This window comes from Hippichthys cyanospilos, chromosome 15 (assembly GCF_059441005.1).
Source record: "Hippichthys cyanospilos isolate Australia breed blue-spotted pipefish chromosome 15, RoL_Hcya_1.0, whole genome shotgun sequence".
Lineage (NCBI taxonomy): Eukaryota > Metazoa > Chordata > Actinopteri > Syngnathiformes > Syngnathidae > Hippichthys > Hippichthys cyanospilos.
In genome coordinates, this window is record NC_142383.1 from 17,752,121 (window position 1) to 17,774,326 (window position 22,206).

Sequence of the window (22,206 nt, forward strand, 5' to 3'; positions counted from 1 at the left end):
ATTTTTTGGACTTATCACGAATTGTGTATGTGTGTCCATAATTCCCCATGGCATGTTTGAAATAAAAATCAAAGAATATGAACAAGCATTTGCACATTTTTTTTTTAATTCTCCTCACTCGTCTCCCATTCAAATGTTCATCATTGCAACAGACAAAAAATAGCTCGTCGCTGGAAGCGTGCATATTTCGCACAAAAAAAAATAAATTGCACTTGTTGACAGGCAGCAGCTACACTTTATAAACGCAGACATGGCGCTTTTTTTTTTTTTTTTTAAATAAAGCCACATAGGTAAGACTCAGTAACACGGCGGGAAAATATTTTCCAGACAATCTTTGGGCGGGATTGAAGCGGCTCGGGAAGGCAAAGGTTCAGGTTCGGGTTCGGGTCCGGGTTCCGGTCCCATCCTCACTCGGTCCTCTAGTTGGCTTCGTCCTTGGACGCCTCGTCAAAGTTCTCCACCAGATCTGAAAGCGCAAACCGCATAACGTTTTCAACAGCCGAAAGAAATCGACGAAAAGTTTCTCATCATTTCTTTTCTCGTCAAAATTAAGAGCTGAATTTGTAGAGCCATTTATTCGGAAAAATGACTATATAAACGGCCATGTATAGTAAGGGGTTTGCTTTTCTTTTTTTTAAACAGACATGTATTTTTTTTTCCCCCACCAAAAACCCATATTTGGCAAGGTATTCACCCCCCCCCCAAAAAAAAGTTTTATGTATAGTAAAGAAATTTTGTCTATAATTGACCATATCTAATAAGGCATATGTTCTGAAGAATGACTATTTATTTAAAGGCGTTTTTGTTTTGGGTTTTTTTTGCATCAGTTAGTTACATTTCTTCTTCATAACCCCCCAGTTTTTGTAGGCGATGCGCTCGCATAAGGTGCCCATTAGCGCCACCCTAAGGAACGGAGATGAACAGCCGATGAGTTTCTAACCGAAAAAAAAACAAAAACCAAACGACCTGGCACTTCGTCGTCTTCTTCTTCTAGGGCGGCGACGGGCGCTTTGCCATCGGCGGCTGAAAAAAACAACAAAAACCTCAAACGGCGTTTCGACGGGCAAAGCCCCGAGGCGAAAGCGCGGGGGGAGCGGAACCTGGCTGGGGCAGGGCCCGCGCCAGCCCGCGCAGGCCGGCCAGGCTGTCGGCGCCCAGCTGGTCGAGGACGGCGGGCAGCGTCTCCGTCAGCCGCTTGGTCTGGGCGTGGCCCGTCACCGTGAAGGTGTTGGCGGCCAGCGAGGCCTGCACCTTGGGGTTGTTGAAGTGGATGACCGCGCCCTGCCCCGTGAACATGTTGACCTGCCCCAAACCAACAAAAAGTGGGCGGCTCGCTCGCTCGCTCGCTCGCTCGGTCCAGCCACGCCGCCGCTTTCCCACCTCCTCGATGCCCGAGATGTTGTTGACGCCCAGCTTCTTCAGCGAGAACTGCAGCTTCTTGTCGTCCGCCGTGGCCGTCCGGTGCACCACCTTCTTCTTTCGCCGGGCGCTGCCCTGAAAACGCCCCAAATAAGCTTTAGATGTTCTAGTGGGCTTTTCCTGTCATTTTATTCTGGGAAAAGAAAAAAAAAAGGCAGCGCTGCCCTGATAACACCGGTTAGAAAGTGTCAACGCACCACTAAATAAGCTTCAGGTGTTCTAGTAGGCTTTTCCTATCATTTCATTCTGGAAAAAAACAAGCGCTGCCCTGACAACGCCACTTAGAAAAAGTCAACACACCCCTGGAACGCCCCAGATAAGCTCCAGATGTTCTAATAGGTTTTTGCTGTCATTTTATTCTGGGGGGGAAAAAAAAAACACTGTCCTGAAAACAATAGGTAGAAAAAGTCAACACACCACTAAATAAATGCCAAATGCCAAAAGCAGGGCTTTTCTGACTTGTTATTTATCTTCAGTAAGTACAGAAGTACAGAATGATTTTTTTTTCTTTTGTTGTTCCCTTTGTTTTTTATATTTCTTTTTTTAACTTTTGTTGTAAGAAATATATCAACAAAACAGATCTTTTTTTGTTTTTGTTTTGTTCTACATAAGAGGAGTCTGTTTCGGTTGTCTGATTTGACATAGGAAGCATGAATTAAATTCAATCAAATTAAATGTTTAACTGGTTAGATTCAAAAGAAAAACAATTGCATGAAAAAAAAAAAAAGGATGCAACCCTACATTATGATGATAAATGAAAATTCACGCTAGCGGAGAAGCAAAAACCGAACTTGCGACGTACCTTTCCCCCGATGCGGACCTGCGCCTGCAGCTTGGCTAGCTTCTCTTGATTCATGATTGTTTCTTTCATCTGTGGCGGAAAGATGACAAATAAAAAAATATGAGTTGTCAGCAGGACACTTCCACTCAACCAGACATTCATCATGCCATGGGCCGCACCAACGACAATTTTACAAATTAAAATCAGCAACAACAAAATAAACGTTCAAAAACATTCTTTTAAGGAAGACATTTTCCTTTTTATTTCATATTTTTTTTACACATTTTTTACACAAATCATACGTTGTTTTGGTTATAAACATTTACACCTGTTAAGAATGATTAATATGAAACATTTATGATTGTTTTTCATACATGGTCTCATGAAAATATTGAATACTTATCCCCTAAATTATATATTTTTACCAAAATATTTTCATCTAAAAATGTACGATAATTTCCATACGTATTTTTAACTGTATCGCATTTAGAGTTTGCCTTAAGAAAATGTTTCTTGTACGTGTTTATCGTCGTTAGCTCTATTAAAAGTAGCTAGCAAGCGAGTGATTGGCCAGCTCATTCAATCAGTTACAACTTTGTTACGCTACCTTCAAATGACAACTTTATTGACACGACAATGTCAATTTCCACTTCAGAGTTTGAATGGTAGCTTGCGAGCTAAAGAATTCATTTTGACAACATTTTTTAAAGGATATATGACAAAAGTCAGGTTGTTATCTCCGTTGTCCGATATTATGGTTGAGATTGAAGCTGCGGTTGTTTTGGGACAGCTAACTCGCCGGCTAGCATGTTAGCTTTAGCCGCCCCCACCGAGAGACGCGCTACGGGCGGCTCCCAAATTCCTCCCTCTGCCCTTCTTCGTTTCGGGAGGGATTAGCCCGCCCGGAAAAATCTTGGATCTCGGCTCGGGGAAACGACCGATCGAAATGAAACACACTTACCTGTAAGCTAAAAGCAGACACATGCGGGGAGCGAGATGGACGCCAAAGCGGAAGTAGAAGTGACGAAAGAAAAGGTGGGCGTTGGCTGGGAAACGTGATAGTTTTGTCCTCAGTTTTGTTTCGCAGGTTCGTGCAGCCTGCGAGAACTCAAAAAAGGTCTCGAAATGGCTGAAATCGGGTTAAAATTTCAATGTCAAATAAGTGGCATCGTTTCCATCTAGAGACAAGGATTATTTTTTTAAAGTTAGAGTGTTTAAAATACGGTTAAAGTTTCAAAACGGACTTTCAAGGAAGTTTTCAAATCAGTGTTATTGTTAAACTAATTTTTAAACCTGACATAAGAATACAGTAGGGTTTTAAACTCGTTTTAAGGTTTCAAAGTAAAGTTTAGAAATAGGGTATTAGTTTAAAAAAAACAACCAAGAGTTGGTTTTAAACTAGGGTAGGGCTTTAAAATAAGGTTTCAAACCAGTACTATGGTTTTGGGATAAAATTATACTTGATGGATTGTTGTTATTACAACTTTATGCCCCCAAAACCCCAATGTAACAATAGAAAACATATTTTTTCCCCTTGAAAACAAAACGTAGGTTTCAAACATTTTTTTTCAAAGGAACGTCGCCCCAAATATAGATGAAAAACATAATTTGACACACAATGACTAAAACAGTTCGCTCCTAAAATATCTTTCGACTATTTTTGTTATTTGCATTGTAAAAACGTATCGTATGCATCCTTCTTAAATATCGTTTATTAAACTATATATGTAAATATATCAACATCTAAACTGTTTACGAAACGTAAATGCAATCTACAGACGACCACTAGACGGCGACAGACTCAAGCCAACATCTGCAGCAGTAGTTGGAAATCTGGGAAGTTCACTTTGAACTTGGTTCGAACGTCATGGCTGGCCCAGAAGCAACAACATTAACTGCCAAAATATGCAAAATAGGAAAGGGGATCAAGTACAACGTGCGCAAGAATTGTATTTTGATAAAACGTCAATTGTAATTGGATTCCGAAATCAATCCATCATCCGTCTTGACAATTGTTGAATTTTTTTAACAGGCCCTCTTTCGCTTCTGCTTTTTTTTTCTCCTTTTTCCAAGCCAGGGGGCTGCAAAAAAAAAAAAAAATCAGACTGCAATCTTTGTTTTTTTAAGAGCAGCCAGCATGCTGACATTTAAATGTCATTCATAGAAATGTTGTTGTTGTTTCTTGCTCTTCCACACACGCCGATGCGTGTGTGTGTGTGTGTGTGTGTGTGTGCGTGTGTGTTTGTCGGCGTGACCCGTGACTGATGCGAGTTAACAGCTGACTGTTGGCTGGCGGATAATGGAGATAACTAGCGAATCACGCAACGGCCTCTAGCACTTGCTTCTCCACTCCATCGTCATCATTCGGGAAATCGCTCACATTTTTTTACAATGCACGTTTTTTAACGTCTGTTTTTTTTTTTAGCTGTATTTTGAGTTTGATTCATTTGTGTCTGGACACTGAAGAAAATGCCTTTTTCAAAATCTGTTAAAATGTTAAGCGTCGCTTAAGATGTCGTTGCTACTATTTTATTAATCGTTTATGTTGTGTTTTACTTGTTGAGCGCTTTTCCACGGTTTCAGCGGCGGTGGTTTGAATTTCAAATTACGCCAGTAAAGTTGAGCGGAGTCGAGTTTTTTTCGCAAGTAGTTTTACTTTTTTATACTGAGGTGCAGGTGACTCTTTCCGCGTTCTTTTTTTTCTTTTCTTGTATTCGTTCTAGTAGTCGTGAAAATTAATTTTAATGTAATTGTCTGTTCGTTGATTTCCGTTCTTTTTTTTCCTTCAGGTTACTTTTGCGATCTGCATTTTATTATAGGACTCGCAAATAATAACCAAATGGACACGTGAAAAAATAACAAAGAAAGAAAGAAAATTAGGTAGGTTTTCTTGCTGCTCTCGTGCTTTTATTCATTATTATGATGACTTTTTCTTTGCTTTTGCCAGCAACTTTAAAAGTGTTTTGTGAAGCCACACATTTTTTCTCCTGCATTTTTAAACCCTGTGGAGTCATTTTTAAGGAGTTTTAATACAGAAGTGTGAATTTATGGTTTGCTGTTTTGACATAAATGTACGAGTTTCTTTTTATTCATTTTTGAGATGTTATTGTATTATCTTTGATTTTGTTTGTTTGGATTTAAACGTATGTCTTTATTTGTTGATGAAAACATATTTGGCCTTTGTTAAAGTCTGTGAAGTGGTAAAAATAAATACTGTTGCATTCACTTTTATTCTACACTAAAGTCTGTGAAGTGGTAAAAATAAATACTGTTGCATTCACTTTTATTCTACACTATCCGTGCCGTTATATCATTATTATTTTAGTGGTGATAAATCTGTTAAGGCGCTCGAAAATAAAGATGAGTATCGGGCGGTGAAAAGACTGAAAAGTAAGGCGCACTTTCTTCCTCGCTCTCGCCGTCTTTCTGTGGGCCTGCGCTGTGACGTGGGCGAGTCACGTGACGGGCGGCCCCGTATAACTAGGGCCGGACGGTCCGCCCCCTCCCGGATTCGGTGCGGGCCGTCGCTCGGCATTTGAACGGCATCGCTGCCCCGAGCGGAGCGGGAGCCACGAAGCGCACGGGATATATGGACCCGGTCTCCCTGTCGCGACCTCCTCCACACCTCCTCCTCGTCCTCCCCCCGTCCTCCTCCTCCTCCTCCTCCTCCCCCCTCAGCCACCTCCTCCTCCTCCTCGCATGAGCCTCGCCGGAGGGAGGGGGGCACGGCGGCGCTTGCTCATCTGGCCCCGGCGGACGCGGCCGGGCGTGAGAGGCGAGCCATGACTCTGAGCTCGGAGATGTCGGACGAGACCGACATCGACGTGGTGGGCGAGGCCGACGGGGAGGGGGAGGAGGGCCCGCCCGAGCTCGGCCAGCAGCCGCCGCCGCCGCCGCCGCCGCCGCAGCCGCCGCAGGTTCCGGCTCCGGCGGCTTCGGCGCCGGCTTCGGCCCCCGCCAAGAACCCGCTGGTCAAGCCGCCTTACTCGTACATCGCCTTAATCACCATGGCCATCCTGCAGAGCCCCAAGAAGCGCCTGACCCTGAGCGAGATCTGCGACTTCATCAGCAACCGCTTCCCCTACTACCGCGAGAAGTTCCCCGCCTGGCAGAACTCCATCCGCCACAACTTGTCGCTCAACGACTGCTTCGTCAAGATCCCGCGCGAGCCGGGCAACCCGGGCAAGGGCAACTACTGGACGCTGGACCCGGAGTCGGCCGACATGTTCGACAACGGAAGCTTCCTGCGCCGGAGGAAGCGCTTCAAGCGCCAGCACGCGCCCTGCAGGGACCTTCTGCGGGAGCACGCCGGCTTCCTGCCGGTCTACGCTGCGGGCTACGGCGCCGGCGGATACGGCTGCGGGGGCTACGGCCTCCACGTGCCGCCCTACCACACGCACTCGGCCCTGCTGGCCTACCAGCAGCAGCAGCAGCAGCAGCAGCAGCAGCGGCAGCAGCAGCAGATGCCCCCCGCCCCTCTGCAGCCCGCCTCCCGCGCAGCTCGCTTCTTCCCTCCGATCGGCGCCGGGCCGCCACACGGCAAGTCCCGCTCCCCCGCGCATCGCTCGCCCTTCTCCATCGAGAGCATCATCGGCGGCGCGGGCGCGGGCGCGGGCTCGGGCGCGGGCTCGGGCGGGGGCGACTCCCCGAGCCCCTCCAGGACTTCGCCGCCGGTGCTGGTGCCGCTCGTGGGCCAGTTGCAAGAGAACTTCAGCGCCGGCGGCTGCTGAGACGCGCTCGGAACGTAAACGCAAAATTTACGTTGCAAAAGGTAGGAGGATTCTTTTTCTATGCTCGGAGGAGCGCGCGCGTGGACGGACGCCGTGCGCGTTCACGCGGTTCGAGAAGATATTTAATTTTTCTTTCTGTTTCCGGGGAGCTTGAAAATCAGGATGTTCGGACTTTTCCTCCAGCCACAATCTCAGGACGAATTGCTATAAATGATCACCTTTTTTTTAAAAAAACTAATAATATTAATGTGTCAAACACGTTTCCTTTATTAATATTATTCATATAGTTTTTGCCAACTTCAACTGCCGTTTTTGATTTTAAGCTTTGTAATAAAAGACAAAGAGATAAAAAAAGCAAGTCATACATTTATAACATGCAGTGTGTGTTTATTTCTGTCATAACTGAATTAATGTACGTTATTTTTTGGGGAGCTACGACGAAATGTAAATGAAGTGTGATATTTTTACACAACTTGTTTTTACAAGGAAAATAAATTCTGTTTTGGAAAAAAATAATACACGAGGGCATTTTTTCCCCCCATAGAAATAATGAGCCACGAGACGCTTTTTGAATTATAAGTGGATGCCATATTTCATTTATTTCATTGTTAAACATATTCAAAACAATCCAGCGGTTGCCTTGACTTGAACCCAATCTTGCACTTAGCCTTTATCGAGCCATGCATGGAGATTTTAACATTTCTCCTCTATTTTTGTCCAGCAATGTCAGACTTTCCGGGGCATGCGCATAAGTGTGTATGGGGGGGGGGGGGGGGGGGGGGGGGGGTGACCCCTTGTCACGCTCGTGACAACAAGGTGCACCCATCTCACGCCATCCTTCTCGCCGTGCCCTCATTTTCTTCACATCTGCACGATCGTTTCCCCCGAAACGCAAACTTTCCAATTCAACCCTATCTAAACCATAATAATAATATTCTAAACAAATGCGAGCATCGTGACAGTTTGTTGTCTGCTGCTTCCGTGCCTTCCGTCAACCGTGCGTGTATGTGTGTGTGTGTTTGCGTGTAGTAGTGTATCGCAGCTAAATCGGTGCATCGCTCGCAGCTAGTTCAGTGGGCCACGAGAGGACAGCCATTGCGTGATGATGTAACACGCAACGTGGGGGAGATAGAGAGAGAGAGGGGAAAAAAAGCCAGCGAGGTAGAGAGAGGAAGACGCACAAGCAGGTCAGCGTGTTGACAAATAAACAAAACGGGAAGCCACAAAAAAAAAAAATCTAATGCGCAAGATTGTGCGCCAAAATGCTAAATTGTGATCAAGATAAGAAATGATATCTTGATAACTTGCAGCCGCAAAATAATAGCACGAATCAAGATATTGTGAGCATGTTAAAATGTCATATTTGGGATTTTTTTAAGTGTTAATTTTTTTAAATCCTGGGGGTTAAGTTCCCCAAAACACACCGAAACCGAATTATTTTAGGGTGTTTCTTCTGTTCAAAATACAACAATAAAAACGTAAAACGATTTTTCTGCTTTTTTCTGGTCCGAAAAAAACATCCCGAAAAATAGCAAGATAAACCTGCAATACATGTGGTCATAAAACTTTATTGAGACATATTTTTTAAATAAATAAAACTGCTATTTTTGACTGGTATAACCTAAAAGGAAGAAAAAAATACAAGGAAAAGAGCCACGTAAAGGTGCAACAATTATGGTCAGAAATTAAAATTAATGTAGTAGAGGTATACATATTTTTTTAAATAAATAAAATAGCTATTTTTGACTTTTATAGCATAAAAGGAAGACGCATCGCAGGAAACATCGCCACGTTAAAGTGCGGTAGATTTGGTCATAAATACAAATTCCTAAATAAATAAATAAGAATCATAAATAAAATTGCCTTTTTTGACTGGAATAAATTAAAAGGACAAAAAAACTGCAAGAAAAATAGCCACATTAAGGTGCAACAGATACGTCATAAATAAAAATTCACGTAGTAGAAGTAGATACTTTTTTCCAATAAAGAAAATGGCTATTTTTGACTGGTATAACTTGAAAGTAAGAAAACCTGCAAGAAAAATAGCCACGTAAAGATGCAATAGTTAAGGACATGAATAAAAAATAATTCAATAGAGATAGAATATTTTGAATGACTAAAACTTGAAGAAGTAGCAAAATAGCCACGTGAAAGCGCAATAGAAAAAGCTACGCTCGTAAATAAAAATCTGTGATACAATCAAGCCGCAATAACCGAACCGTCATGCAGCGAGGGAACACTTTACTGACTTTTACAATGTGCAATACATTTAATTCAAGCAGTTTATGTTCGAAACGTACATCTCGTTAAAGTGTCTTAGAATTCGACTTTATCGACTGAACGGGCAAATATTTAGCATTTTATGCAAAATCATGCTTCAGAATTCGCCGAACAATAAGTAAAAAATAATAAGTAAAATAAAATAATAAATAAAAAAATGCTGGGAATGGAACAGAAAAAGTTGAGGCATTTTTTGATTGAAACATGCGGCAAATTCGGGGTCAATTTCACGCAGATTCCCAAATTAGCAGCAAACTCCAGTTTTACTCGCAGCGAATTGCAAAAAATAGCTGCAAACACTACTCGAGAAATGAAGTGGGCGGGTGTATCGCGATTGCTTGATAATTCAGGTCGTCATTATCACTTTATCGCATAATCGTGCTTCAACTCTTTTGGAAAACTAAAAAAACAAAATCCTGCAACTTTTCTTTCGTTGGCTTGTGCTAACAAAATATAGCAAACTATGATTTAATTTATTTATATGTGTCTGGGAAACACTTTCCTAGACAGCTACCTTGCAAAACGGACACTTTTTTTTATTCTTTAGCCTAATTCAAATATTCATTTTGCAGCTTTACCTACCGTTACCGTTTTAGAAGTAATACAATTCTCCTGTTGTGTGTTGGGTGCAAAAAAAAAACAACAGTATTTTATTGATTACGAGTCTTTAGTACTTCCTTTTCAGCTTGTATTTGAGGAAATGCGGAATTACGAAGGCTTTAAAACAAGTGAACTCATTCAGAACGCCCCCCCCCCCCCCCCACACACACACACTCAACACACACTCTCACCTTCAAGTGTTGCTCGATGAAGTCGCGTGTGCGTGCTTCCTCCTGAAAGACACACAAATCACGAGGGTTTTAGTGCATGGATGTGCAATGACCCACATTATGGATGCACATAAACGCACCACAGGCGGACCACAACATTAGGTACACTTGCGCGTCTCATGCAGGCTGTCCACAAAACATTTCAGCCTCACCACAATAACGATCATAAAAATAATAATAATAACATTTCCGTTACATAATGTTAGTAATTATTAGGTCATGTTACTTGTAATCCCAACCTGAAATATTACAGAGAGGTCTAACGCAACGAAATAAGATTTTTTTTCAGCAGCAAATACTGATAATTAAAACAAATTCTAAAGTCAAACTTTCAAAAGCTAATATATATAGACGACTAAATTTAATAATGATTATAAATAGCAATATGAATAAATATCACGTGTATAAATATGACTAATAAATACAATTGTTTAAATCTAATGCTAACTTTCCTGCCTGACTTTTTCACGCCTCCTTTTCACTTTTTTTGTGCCCATTTTCATTTCTTTGCCTGCATTTTTCTTCCTTGATTTTGTCCTTCCCACTCGTGTGTGTCCACGAGAACTTTGATTTAAAGTGACTGTTTTCAACCCAGTTCAAAAACTGGTTAGCTAGTTAATTAAGCTAGCTCGAGTAAAATGTGACCTTTTAATTGCTATAGTTTATCTAGGTAGCTTGTTGGTTATCAAGTGAGCTCATCATGCAAGTTGAAAAAATATTTTCTTGGATAGCTGCTAGTTGTCAATTTGGTTATAATTTAGTTGCTTAGTGGCGCAACATTGACATAACGTTTTGAGTCCTATTGTTTAGCTAACGAACTACATACCTAGCTAACTGTTTAGCTAATTCCCTATCTAGCTAAATGTATCGAAGCCTGTTGTTTAGCCAACTACCTAGCTAACTAGCTAACTACAATTAAAACCTAACATGGAAAGTTGAGCTAGCTAATTGTACCACTACAAATCACGTGACATATTCAGTAAAAGGCGATGAAATGCTACACGGGATACGAGAATATTTCAAGTGAATCATACAGTGATAAAAATGGAATATATGGAGCACTGAATGTGAATTGTTGGGCGCAAGTAGAGGGAAAATGTCAGCGGGGACTTTCCCACTACATTTTGCATTTATTGTTGTAGGCCGAGTGGGAGTTTGTAATGAAGGTGGCGCTAACAAATGCCTGTTATTTTATGGTGGCGTTTGTGCACCGGCGTGATGGATAAGCTTGGTGTTTTTGAGCCAAAGCAAACATGTGCTGCTTGGTGGTGGCTAGCAAAAAAAAAAAAAAGGAGGGGAAAAAAAAAGTGGAAAAGGAACATAATTCTACTGCTGATCCCGCCAGTTGCATCTGCAAGTTCACGCTGGGGTGAAACGGCCAACATGGAAGACAAACAACAGAGCTGAAGGCTGCTAAATAAATCGCGCGTAGCTTGTTAGCTAATTAGCTAACAGGGATCGATACATAACATTTTGTATTCAGACAACTGATTAACCTGCTAAAAAAAAAAACCTTCCTAACATAGCTTGATGACGAGCAAACCAACAAGTCAAACTAACTAGCTAAACAACTTCCTCACCTGTAACATTAGCTTCACACGTTAGCTAACCAACTCGCAAGTTCCCTTTGAGGAGGATAGCTGAATTGCTAGCATATTAAAAGAAATAGTGATCGCAGTTAGTTCATTACAAGCTAAATGGTTGCAAGCTAGTGACTTGGTTTGCTAGTTAGCTCAAAAGTAAAAGATGAGAGGTTTTCTTTGAAGCTCTAAGCGCAAGATGATTGGGTTTTGTTTGAAATTTTACCTCCATACTTTGCAAGATAACTCAATTAATATCACAAGGTTAGCAGCCTGTTTTGTGAGCTTACGAGCTAGCTGGCTGAATAGCACGCAATGAGAATGTTTGTTTCATTTTTTTTAGCTAGCTATTTTGCAAGATATTTAATTGATTAGCACAGGGTTAGCGGCTTGATTTGCTAGCTCATTAGGTAGTTAGCGCAATAGCATAAGATAAAAAGTTTTGTTTGAGTTTTAGCTAGTCATTTTGCAAGATCGTTAACTGAAGTTTTATACGTTTTTTGGTTTGTTTATTTAGCAAGATAGATAGCTAAGTAGCACAAAATAAGTTTGAAGTTTTTGCTCTTTTTTTTGCAAGCTAGTCAGTATGTTGTATGTTGTCATTTTCTATTTACGATAGCTAAAGAACCGAAACATTTTGCCTCGACTCGCGACGTATCATCTTGGTCAAAACGGACGCTTTCCGGCGCATGTGCTGGCAGTGTGAGCGTTTAGCGTTTAGGGCTCGTGGACTGCAGGCCCCCTTACACGCAACAACGCCTGCAGCGCATAAACACATCAACGGGTCCTCGGTCACGCTGCCACGCGGAGCCTAACGCGCACCGGCCGGGATGACGCCCCCCTGAAAGACCCCCGACTTCAACGCGCAAGACCACCGGAGTTCCTTTTGGTCATCCGAAGAACATTTTTCTTCATTAGAGCAGGTGGGTTTTATTTTCCAATCTAAGTTTACCTCATGATATGTTGGGGGGGTCAAATTGACCCACTTTCAAGTTGAAGAATAATTCGATTTTTGGAAAATAAAGAATATGTTGGGTCACATTGACCAAACGCATTTTTGACTATGAATGAGTAGTTTTTCCACAATTGAACTTCTAATCAATGAAAATGGTTCATTTAGACACATTTATATTGAAAACTTTGTTGTTGTTTCTTTAATTAGCGAGAAGAAAGCAGAAAGAATCTATGTTTACGGCGGGTCAAAATGACCCGTTTAAAACTTTTAGGGTTAGGGTTATATTTCAGGATGAAATATGTTAACAATGGATCTTTTGAAACATTTGCAACACAAGCGGTTAATAATGTTAACCGAAGTGCATGATGACGATTGAACACCGCCCGGGGTCAAATTGACCCGAGAACGACAGTCGTTTCATGAAAAACGGCTATAGCCGTCATCGGTGGCGAACGAGTGAAAAAAGCAGTCGTTATGACCGGCTGCTTTTGCGTCTCGGTGGACTTTTATTTGATACTTCCTCCCCGGGCAGGAGCACTTCCTGTTCTCCGTCAAAACACGCGCGAGGGCCCCCTATGAAAATAAAATGGTTACATGAGTTGATATGCCTTGAAAGCGCATACAATTATGACTGGAGAAAAATGAAAAAAAAAAAAAAGTTTGATTTGAATTGATCTTTTTAAATGCATCATCACAAATCAACCTCCAACGCTTTGACTTAAGAGCGATATTTCCTTTTTAAACGTGCGCAAACAGAAACCGAAACCAAAGCGGATATGGAGGCAAAGGTTGTAATCGATCTTTTTGGATTTCAATTGGGATGCGTCCGCCTGCGCGCGTATGGACGAGGGCCACTTTTGCTTGTTTAGCCAATGGCGCCATGTTTTATCCGCGGCGCTTTGAGAGACGCACTCGGGCTTCCATTTGCCCCCTCGTACGAGCGCCGACTGCAAAAGTGGCTTTTACGCCCCCGCGCGCGACCGCACGCAAACACACACTCTTGAAAAGTACCGTTTCAACACTGCAGCGTCAAATTTTCAAAAACTGCGACTTCAAGGCTTTATGATAAAGGATGATGAGGTAAATGAAGATTTTTTCACACTTTTAATCTTATTATTACTTTTTTAAAATAGCCACGTCAAAATGTATTTTTAGCATATGCCGAGGGCCACAAAAATGTGGATGGCGAGCCGCAAGTGGCCCCCAGGCTGTAGGACACCGGCATAAAATTATTTTGGAGTTTTTGGACAATTTGTTATTGCATTACAAAATTGATTACATTCAAAAATTGTCTGAAAAATGGACACGTAATGCCACATTATTTAAAAAGTAATATTCATAATAATAAAAAGTAAAACAAATATTTTGGCAAAAATATTGTCTGTTCTTTTACCCCATGAAGATTTCTTTGTTTGTGTTTATGTTTATTAAAAAAAAAAAATGGCATTTTGCATTGTATTTTTTTACAATTAGGAACAGAGCAACAACATGGAACTTATTTTATAAAAAAAAGTTTTGTTTAAAATCCTCTAGAAGTAATAAAGTTCTTGCTGGAGACAAAAACAAAAAAAATCCCAGTAGACAATGGCATTTCATCTACAAAAAATTTTACAGAACCATGGGAAAATTTGTGGTTCAGAAAATAAATGTAAAGACTGTATAAATAAGTGTGGTGGGACCTAAATAGTGTGTGTGTGTGTGTGTGTGTGTGGGGGGGGGGGGTTGTTCTTGTCACGTGAAAAAGGATCGGCATCATTTTTTTTTTCAGGCACTTTGACGCACTTGGTTATTTTTTTCAGTTTTCGATGAAGCTGTAACCTGTGTAAACGCTGTAAAAAGTAGTTGATTTATATTGTTATTTTCTTTAGTCAAAAAGGCTCCACTATTACAATTTTTACATGTGACTGGGGGAGCGTCAAAGATCTTTTCTTCCCTGGGGGGGGGGGGGACTTGCAAAACATAATTGAAAAGCACAGATTTGGCGTAAGTGTTTTTGAGGCTGGAAAAAAAATGTAACCAATTTGATTTGAGTTGCGATCGTCTGCGGAAAAGACGGGCGGGCCGAGTTCAGCTGGACCGTTTCAATACCCGAGGGAAGTTCTGAAGACTTCCGAAAGGATCCCGTGTGGTCCGCCAGTTCATCGGAAAAAGACGTTTCCTGCCATTTTTTTTTCTTTTTCGCCTTTGACTGCAACTTCATCCCATCGAGGGTGCCAAAAAAAAAAAAAAAAAAAATCACCGGCTTTTAATTGGGGTCCCAATGCACCCCCCCTTCCTCTCCTACTGTTCCGTCTCACTTAAGTCAATATATGCAGCGGACGGCGATTCTCCAGCCTGAAACCTTTGTTGACTCCGTGGTGGGAGAGCCGTGACCTCATGCTGTCATTTTACTCGAATTCCATTCCGGACGGAAGAAAAAGAAAAACAGAGGTGAGGACGCGAAGATGCTAAAGGACATTTCCAACGTTACACCAGGGGGTGTCCAACCCGCGGCACGGGGGGCCATTTGCGGCCCGTCATCCATTTTTCTGCGGCCCGCGGTATACTGTATTCAAAAAAATTAATTTGGACAGATTTTGCTAGGCTGAAAATTGCCATTATAAACTAGTCCAAGTACTTGATGTTATTTTTTAGTTTTAATGATTACTGGTTCGGTCAATGTTTGCAAATGTTTTATTCCGATTAAGCAATTATTAATGACTGTGACTGAAATTGGAGGATTTGAACAATTGCAACTCATTCTTTTTTTTTTTTCAAAACTCACAGGTACTTAAGTATCCACTTACTGCTTAAGTATCTAAAAATGTGTATCCTTAATGTACTTAATACTTAAGTATCTGGGATTTAATGTGCAGACTCTTAAAAACGTAAAAATACGTCCCTGGCATGGAATGAGTTAATGTCTCTCAACGATTACTCAATTATTAAGTATTATGTTGAACGTTGACAGCTCTATACTCAAAAACGGTGCTGCAAAATGTAAACAATGAATAATTGCAGCGTAAAATCAAACCAGAGGGTTTCAAAACGGCCCTTGCATCCTTGCGTATTTAGCTTGAATGGCAAAGCTTTCCCCAAAGCGCGAGGGCCCGACAAGAGGAGGCCCCCGGTCGTCGGCGTGTTGGCACCGAGAAGGTGGCGGCCGGAGGGGGAGGGGCCGCCGAGGGGGGACCTCAGCTTTGTGAGGTGTGTGGGTTGAAGTCTGGCTGTCGGTCTGCTGTAAGCGATCCGCTTGTAACGGACCGCCGCTTCTGGCCAGGCGCCCTTGCGGGACACAATCATACAAAAATTTGCTTCACGTATATATATATATATATATGTATACATATATATGTGTGTGTGTGTGTGTGTATCATGTAACGTGACCAACTAACCAAAACGTCATTCTTTTCAATGGTACGTATCGGGAGGGAGGGGGAGGGAATCGAACCCCGCCCGATCCACTTGCGCCACCGTGTCGCGTGCGTACGGCGCCCTGAGACGCTCGGGCCACATGCAGCAGCATTTGTGCGAGGTTATTGGAGCGAAAGCGATGGAGTCTGTCGCTAAGGGAGGAGGTTCCTCGAAAGAGCCGGCCAATGGATGGAAAGTGTGTGAGTGTGTGTGTGTGAGTGTGTGTGTGTTATCATAATATTGCTGGCAAGCAGATAAATAAAAGAAAGAGCCCACATGTTTTTATTATGACAGCAGTGATTGAGTCAAAAGCCCTGCGCTACATAAACATTAGCACCCGCGGCTAATAAATCTCCACGCGCCGTCTCGACGTGGTCTCCACGGTAACAATTAATAGCGAGCAAATGTGAATGATTATCATGATGACTTTTATTAGTACCAAAATAAAAAAAAACGCATGCATGTAAGGCGTAGAAATTACCGCTACCAAAGAAGTTAGCATTAGCCATTATCGTTCAACATCATATTAGTCAATTAAGGTGTAGATATTTTTTTCAACACAATTTTTGCGCATGAGGTCAGCTTTAAAATGAATTTTTATAAACAAGAATTAGGCCTCTAGGGGTCGAATTATTTCTTTTTTTTCTATGCATTGTATGGATTATAATTGTTGAATGTCTTCACATTTTAGTTCTGAGCAGTATAATCATGATTTTCTAAACCCCACACACACACACACACACACACACACACACACACATATATATATATATATATATATATATATATATGAAATAAAATGTTCGTAAAAAGTGATTTACTCTTACAAAATCAATAAATACTACATTTATTTGTAAATTTGTTTGTGAACATGGAAACGCAAAATGTGTTACATTAAAAAAAGTTTTGATCATAGTAGTTGAAATTTTTGTCTTTAAAAACAACGGTGTTGAGCGAAAGTCCATTTTTTTGACCTCAAATTACCACTAGCACGTGTGATGAATTGTGCCCGTATTGCAAAATCCAGCAAAGCAAAATTAAAGTAGGTAAAAAAGAAACCACTCGCCTGTGCAGTGTTTTTTTTTTTTCTTGTTGTTACTCCCGCTGAGCGCCTGAAAAAGCGACTACGGCGAGGGAAAAGTACACGAAACGCACAAAAGCCGCCTTTGTCTCACACACAAGCAAACACACGCGCACACACACACACACACACACACACACACACACACACACACAGCGGTAAACCGAAAAAATGTTTGTTTTGCCTGTGACACACACCACAAAGAAGCATAAATGCGAGCATAAGTTGAACAGCGTTTTGGGCAGATAAACTGCTGCACGGGGTGTTGGGGTGAGCCGGGCGGGGGCGGGGGCGGGGTGGGGGGCTTTGGCCGATTCCAAAGTGTCCCGGCGGCTTTGAAAGTTTGCGTGAGGCGGCTTAACGGAACGTCGGATTGTTTTTCCGCTCGGCTGCCCTCTGGACTCGACTCCAAACTCAAGACGACATCCTCTCATTAGTCGGCCCTCCGCTGCTAAGCCGGCCCATTTAGTGTACCCCAAATCCCATTGTCCCGGCGGCCGGGTCGAGTCAAAGGCCGACCAAAATATTGATGAACCGCTTCAAGGGAGCGCGGAGGTGCCGGACGCCGAGGGACGGGGCGGCGGGGGGCGCCGAGCGCGCCCAATGGCACACCTGCATCCTGCTACCTACGATGCTAACCGCTAGCGGGCTGACGGAGCCTCAACCCCAAAATGACAACTTCTAACATTGCTAAAGGATCACGGTTAGCGTTCTAATAGATAGCATGTGAACAGTTTGAAAGCTAATCACAGATAGAGTCCAGATCTACGTTCCGGTTCTAACAATGCTAACACCTTGCGCGGTTAGACGAATACAATTTAAATTATAGCTCTAAAAATGCTAACGGCTAGAATTGCAGAAGGTAGAAGGCAAGACATACTCAACGCGGTCCTAAAAAGAAGTTACAATAATGCCGAGAGCTAGCATGCTAAAAGTCAGCATGCTAACAGCTAGAAGGCTAACAACAGATATAGTCCAGATCTACGTTCCGGTTCTAACAATGCTAACACCTTGCGCGGTTAGATGAATACAATTTAAATTATAGCTCTAAAAATGCTAACAGCTAAAATTGTAGCAGGTAGAAGGCAAGACACACTCAACACGGTCCTAAAAAAAAGTTACAATAATGCCGAGAGCTAGCATGCTAACAGCTAGAAGGCTAACAACCTATAAGGACATTCTTCATGTCGAAAATTCAACATGAGGCCCTAAAAACATTTGGCACGTGGCCCCCAAACAAATGCAAGTTTTAACAATGCTAAAAGCTATTGGGTTAGCAACGAAACGGCTAACAACCAAAAACATGGCAATTATTCAAACGTGGCCACCCAAAATGGACAAACGCGACCGCAGTAAAACGCACAGGCTCGTAGTTAGCATGCTAAAAATAGAAACGATCCAACCACGCTAACACTCAAGATGCTAACAACCTAGCTCAATTACAAATATTTATTGCGGAACGCCTCGTCCCTTATCGGTGTTGCGAAGATGCTAACATGCTAACCGTCGGTCACAAGTTTCATGCCGTGCAAGTTTGGAAAGCGGTCCCACGGCAACCCCCCTCCAAAAAAAAAAAAAAAAAAAGAGGAGTTATGGATTACACTGTTTGTTTAAATCCATGTTAGCGGGATTAAGCAGGCCGGCTAAGCGGGTCCGGTCCAGGGTTCCAGGGTCATTGAGGCAACTCAGCTTTGCTCCTTGGGGGAGGTCATCGCGCACATTTCAGACATATTCAACTTGTCATTTTCGGTAAAGAAAAAAAACAAAAAATCATCAGTTGTTTTCGAACTTTTTTTTTTTCTTTGTGAAAAAAAACAACTTTAAATTCAAAATAATATGATTTAAAATTGTCCGATACTTTCCATTGAATTTTTTTCACAAAACACTTTTTTTAGTAACTAAAAAAATGTGAAATATTTCATATTTAATTATAGTTTGAGTTTTTTTTTAAAAGAGTTTAGCCATTAAAAAAAGACAAAAACCTAAAAAAAAAAAAATCGATATCAATTATCTTTCGAGATTTCAAATACTTTGTTGTCATTAAAACAACTTTACCGAATATATTTAATTGCTGTAATAAACCAATTTCAATGAAAATGGTTTAAAGTCAAACAAATTGATATTTTATCGAATATTTTTTTCACTAAACACATTTTGCAAGCAAAATAGTTTTTCCTTTATTGGATGTGTGTATGTTTTTCAGCGTGCAATTGAGTGTGAATGTGTGTATGTGTGAGTGTGTGCCACTCCCTAAATATTAAATATGAATGATCTGCAGCTGCTTGTTTTTTTAGGGTGGGGGGGAGGGGGAGGGGGGGTTCTCTTGTGCAGCAAAATGACTTGCTATATTTGCAACAACAAAAAAACAAGCAAAACATGCACAAATGGACTTTTTCCCTTCTTTTTCCACTCTCAGGCACACCAATAAAATGTATTCACGCATTTCAGCATAATGTGTGAGTGCATTTAACTGCAATGTGTAAGGTATGTATATTGTGGTTGTTTTGATGTGTGAGAGCATTTCAATTCGACCTGGATCAAGATTCCAATTGCGCTTTTCAATATGTGTAAGAGCAATTCAGTATCCTGTGAGCATTTTAGAAAATGAATGTGAGAGTATTCAATGTATTACCTGAGAGGATGAGCGGCATGAAAGTTCGAGTATTTCAGGATGAAATGTGAGAACGTCTCAACAAAATGTATGAGAAAATGTTAGTATATGAGAGCATTTCTTTATAATGTGTGAGATGATTGGAGTATGATGTGTGAAAGCACATTTAAGTATTATCTGAGCACTTTAGTAAATAATGTGAGAGGTTTCCAATGTATTACATGAGAGCATTTCAATGAAGTGCCAGAGGGAATTTTAGTATGAAGATGAGAGTATTTCAGGATGACATGAGAAAAATTGAATAAAATGAATGAGAAGATATTACAATATGAGAGCATTCTTTTGCAATGTGTGAGATGATTTGAATATGGTGTGTGAGAGCATTTCAGTTCTATACAAGTGCAAATGGAATAAAAAAAATGTGTGTGAGAGGTCATTCTGAATTATGGCGGTCTCTCTCTCATACACACACATACATACACACACACACACTTTTTTTTTAAAACCATACCTATACAACTAGTAGCTAATTTAAAAAAAAAAAGCCGAACCTTCCAATAAGAAATTTTCCTTAAAATTTTACAAAATTAAAGCAGTTTTATTATTATTCTAATTTGTGATTTGTAAATCTGCTCCAACAGAGTTGTCGAAACAAATATCAGCTTCCACTTAAAATAAAGCCAAGTATCGGCCAGGTCAACTCCAGTATCGGCTGCCATCGCGAGTACCGATACCTTAAAAATCGGCCAAATTTTCAGAGCAAAAAACAGCTTTTAAAAGTAGCAAAAGAGCAGATAAGCACGCCATTTGCAATTGATGCCGCTTGAATTCATGTAGAAGTAAAATGAGCGGACAGCTTTGTGAGCGAAAGTCGGCACACCCCGGGATGCTTTTACTTAATTGATCCATTCTGTGCTGTGCATTAATTCACACAAAGTGCTCTGTGCATTTAATGTCATTATCGCGGCATATGCGCGCGCGTGTGCGTGCGCGCGTGGATGTACGTCGGGCGGCGGGAACGCACGCCATGTTTACGTTCGGGCTAATTGACTGGTGAGATTGGCCCGGCCCGGGAAAGTGGGACGCCACTCCCCCGTGGGGACGACCGCAAAAGTGGCAAAACTTTACTTACGCTAATCCGTTACTTTAATACGCAATTCGTTTAGTGCCAGATATTTTTATACCCAAACATTTTTTAAAAAGGGAAATGAATACAAATCTGGACTCCTAAAAAACAAGAAATACATATTTGGGACTGAATGAGTTCATAATATGTAGCTATATATAATGACATAATTTATTATATAAACTTTCTAGAAATAGTTAAAATAAAGGGTCCATCGAGGAAAATACAGCAGATATTCAAAACTGCTGGCCTGGCATTAACTCCCGGTGGGAATTTGGACCCATTTTGGGCATTTTGATGTTTTTGATGCGTGATATCATAAAAAACTGGTTTTGGGGCGTCAAGTCAAAAATTTCTATTGTGCCATGTTAGCGAGTTGCCATTGAAAGGATTCATGCAAAAATCTGGAGAAATGCATGCTAAAACATTGGGTTTTCAATATGTCCAAAATGGACAATATTCCCAATTTTGAATGGCAGTAAATGAGCCAGACATGGGCTAAATTTGACACCTATAGGGTGTAGGTCTCGACCTCCCGTTTGCAAGCACTTAGAAGGGACGGCAGCGTGGCACGGAGAAAGTCGTCACGTTTTGAAGACCTGGGCAATATTTTCGCCTCCCGGTGTATGCTTTTCCTTGGACATCACACATTAAACACATGAAAAAGCCCGACTTGGGTCAACATTTCGCACACTTTGTCCGCTTATCGTCTCTTTGCTCGGAATAAACGGCCGCTGACTCCAGAAATGTTTCATTCACAGTCTGAATTTCTATAAATCGGTGGTGACAAAATGTCCCTTTTTACCTGCGTCGCCTTGGCAACCCGTTTGGGCAACGCGGCGGATCAAATGCAATTTCTATTTCCCAGCACTTATGGAGACTCTCAACACGGCCGCCGGAAGACTCCGCGGAGGTCCGCTCGTTGTCGTCCCACTCGGGCGTCCCTTTCATCGGCGCCGGGACGCATTACGCCGCAATGAGCTCTCGTGTCCAAAAGAAGGACACTTGTGCTCAAGTGCGGGCAAAGTCTCCTGAAGTGGGCGCCTCGTCGGCGGCCTAATTAACACGGCCGAGGTGTCGCGTCGCTTAGCAGGTGGGCCCGGCGCGCCGCTTCTTGAACTCGGGCGGCCATTTGCAAATCAATGGGCGCAGGCGGAGGTCGGCGCCTTTGCCGGCCCGTTTAGGAGGTCGAGGCATCCGCGCCCCAAAAACCATACCGCTGCCATCGTCGTTATTCGTCCTATACCGTGCGACTGGTACGGAGTATTTTTATTCGTGTTTTAAAGCAATGTATCATTTGGGTTCCAAAATTCTTGAAAAGCAAACCTTCACGTTGCTGATTAATTAATTAGTTTGATTACTTTAACTGAACTCAATCCCAATGACATATTTTTACGTTTTTTACATTTCCAGTCCAGCC

At 41.8% G+C, this 22,206-nt stretch overlaps 2 protein-coding genes and 1 long non-coding RNA gene across 4 annotated transcripts in view; 1 reads left to right on the plus strand and 2 right to left on the minus strand.

Moving 5' to 3' along the window:
• Positions 1-88: 88 nt before the first annotated feature.
• On the minus strand, positions 89-10,021 carry LOC148412047 (transcription factor BTF3-like). 2 transcript variants are annotated; one of them, XM_088434624.1, is made up of 6 exons: positions 10,002-10,021; positions 3,162-3,246; positions 2,222-2,290; positions 1,381-1,494; positions 1,101-1,302; positions 89-1,023 (listed from the first exon to the last, which is right to left on the minus strand). In XM_088434624.1, exons 3-6 carry the CDS (start codon positions 2,288-2,290, stop codon positions 893-895), a joined length of 516 nt encoding a protein of 171 aa, XP_088290750.1. In that variant the 5' UTR covers positions 3,162-3,246; positions 10,002-10,021; the 3' UTR covers positions 89-892. The 2 variants fall into 2 exon arrangements, with proteins under 2 accessions (XP_088290750.1, XP_088290751.1); XM_088434625.1 differs by lacking the exon at positions 10,002-10,021 and having other exon boundaries at positions 89-466; positions 967-1,023; positions 3,162-3,239.
• foxd1 (forkhead box D1) lies at positions 5,726-7,303 on the plus strand. The gene has a single exon (XM_088434614.1). It carries the CDS (start codon positions 5,983-5,985, stop codon positions 6,928-6,930), a length of 948 nt encoding a protein of 315 aa, XP_088290740.1. The 5' UTR covers positions 5,726-5,982; the 3' UTR covers positions 6,931-7,303.
• A 5,680-nt stretch (positions 10,022-15,701) lies between the features above and the next one.
• The window catches only part of LOC148412049 (uncharacterized), a 32,911-nt gene continuing 26,406 nt past the window's right edge, over positions 15,702-22,206 (minus strand). Inside the window, exon 5 of the long non-coding RNA XR_015867921.1 lies at positions 15,702-15,839. This is a non-coding gene — a long non-coding RNA (uncharacterized LOC148412049). The remainder of the gene's footprint in view (positions 15,840-22,206) is intronic.

Excerpts from the sequence above, each read along its gene's own strand:
- foxd1 (XM_088434614.1), top strand. The coding sequence starts at position 5,983 with ATGACTCTGAGCTCGGAGATGTCGGACGAGACCGACATCGACGTGGTG.
- LOC148412047 (XM_088434624.1), bottom strand. The coding sequence starts at position 2,290 with ATGAAAGAAACAATCATGAATCAAGAGAAGCTAGCCAAGCTGCAGGCG. Across the intron at positions 1,495-2,221 it reads AGGTCCGCATCGGGGGAAAG|GGCAGCGCCCGGCGAAAGAA; the intron begins GTACGTCGCAAG and ends GGGCGTTTTCAG. Across the intron at positions 1,024-1,100 it reads GCGGGCCCTGCCCCAGCCAG|CCGCCGATGGCAAAGCGCCC; the intron begins GTTCCGCTCCCC and ends TGTTTTTTTCAG.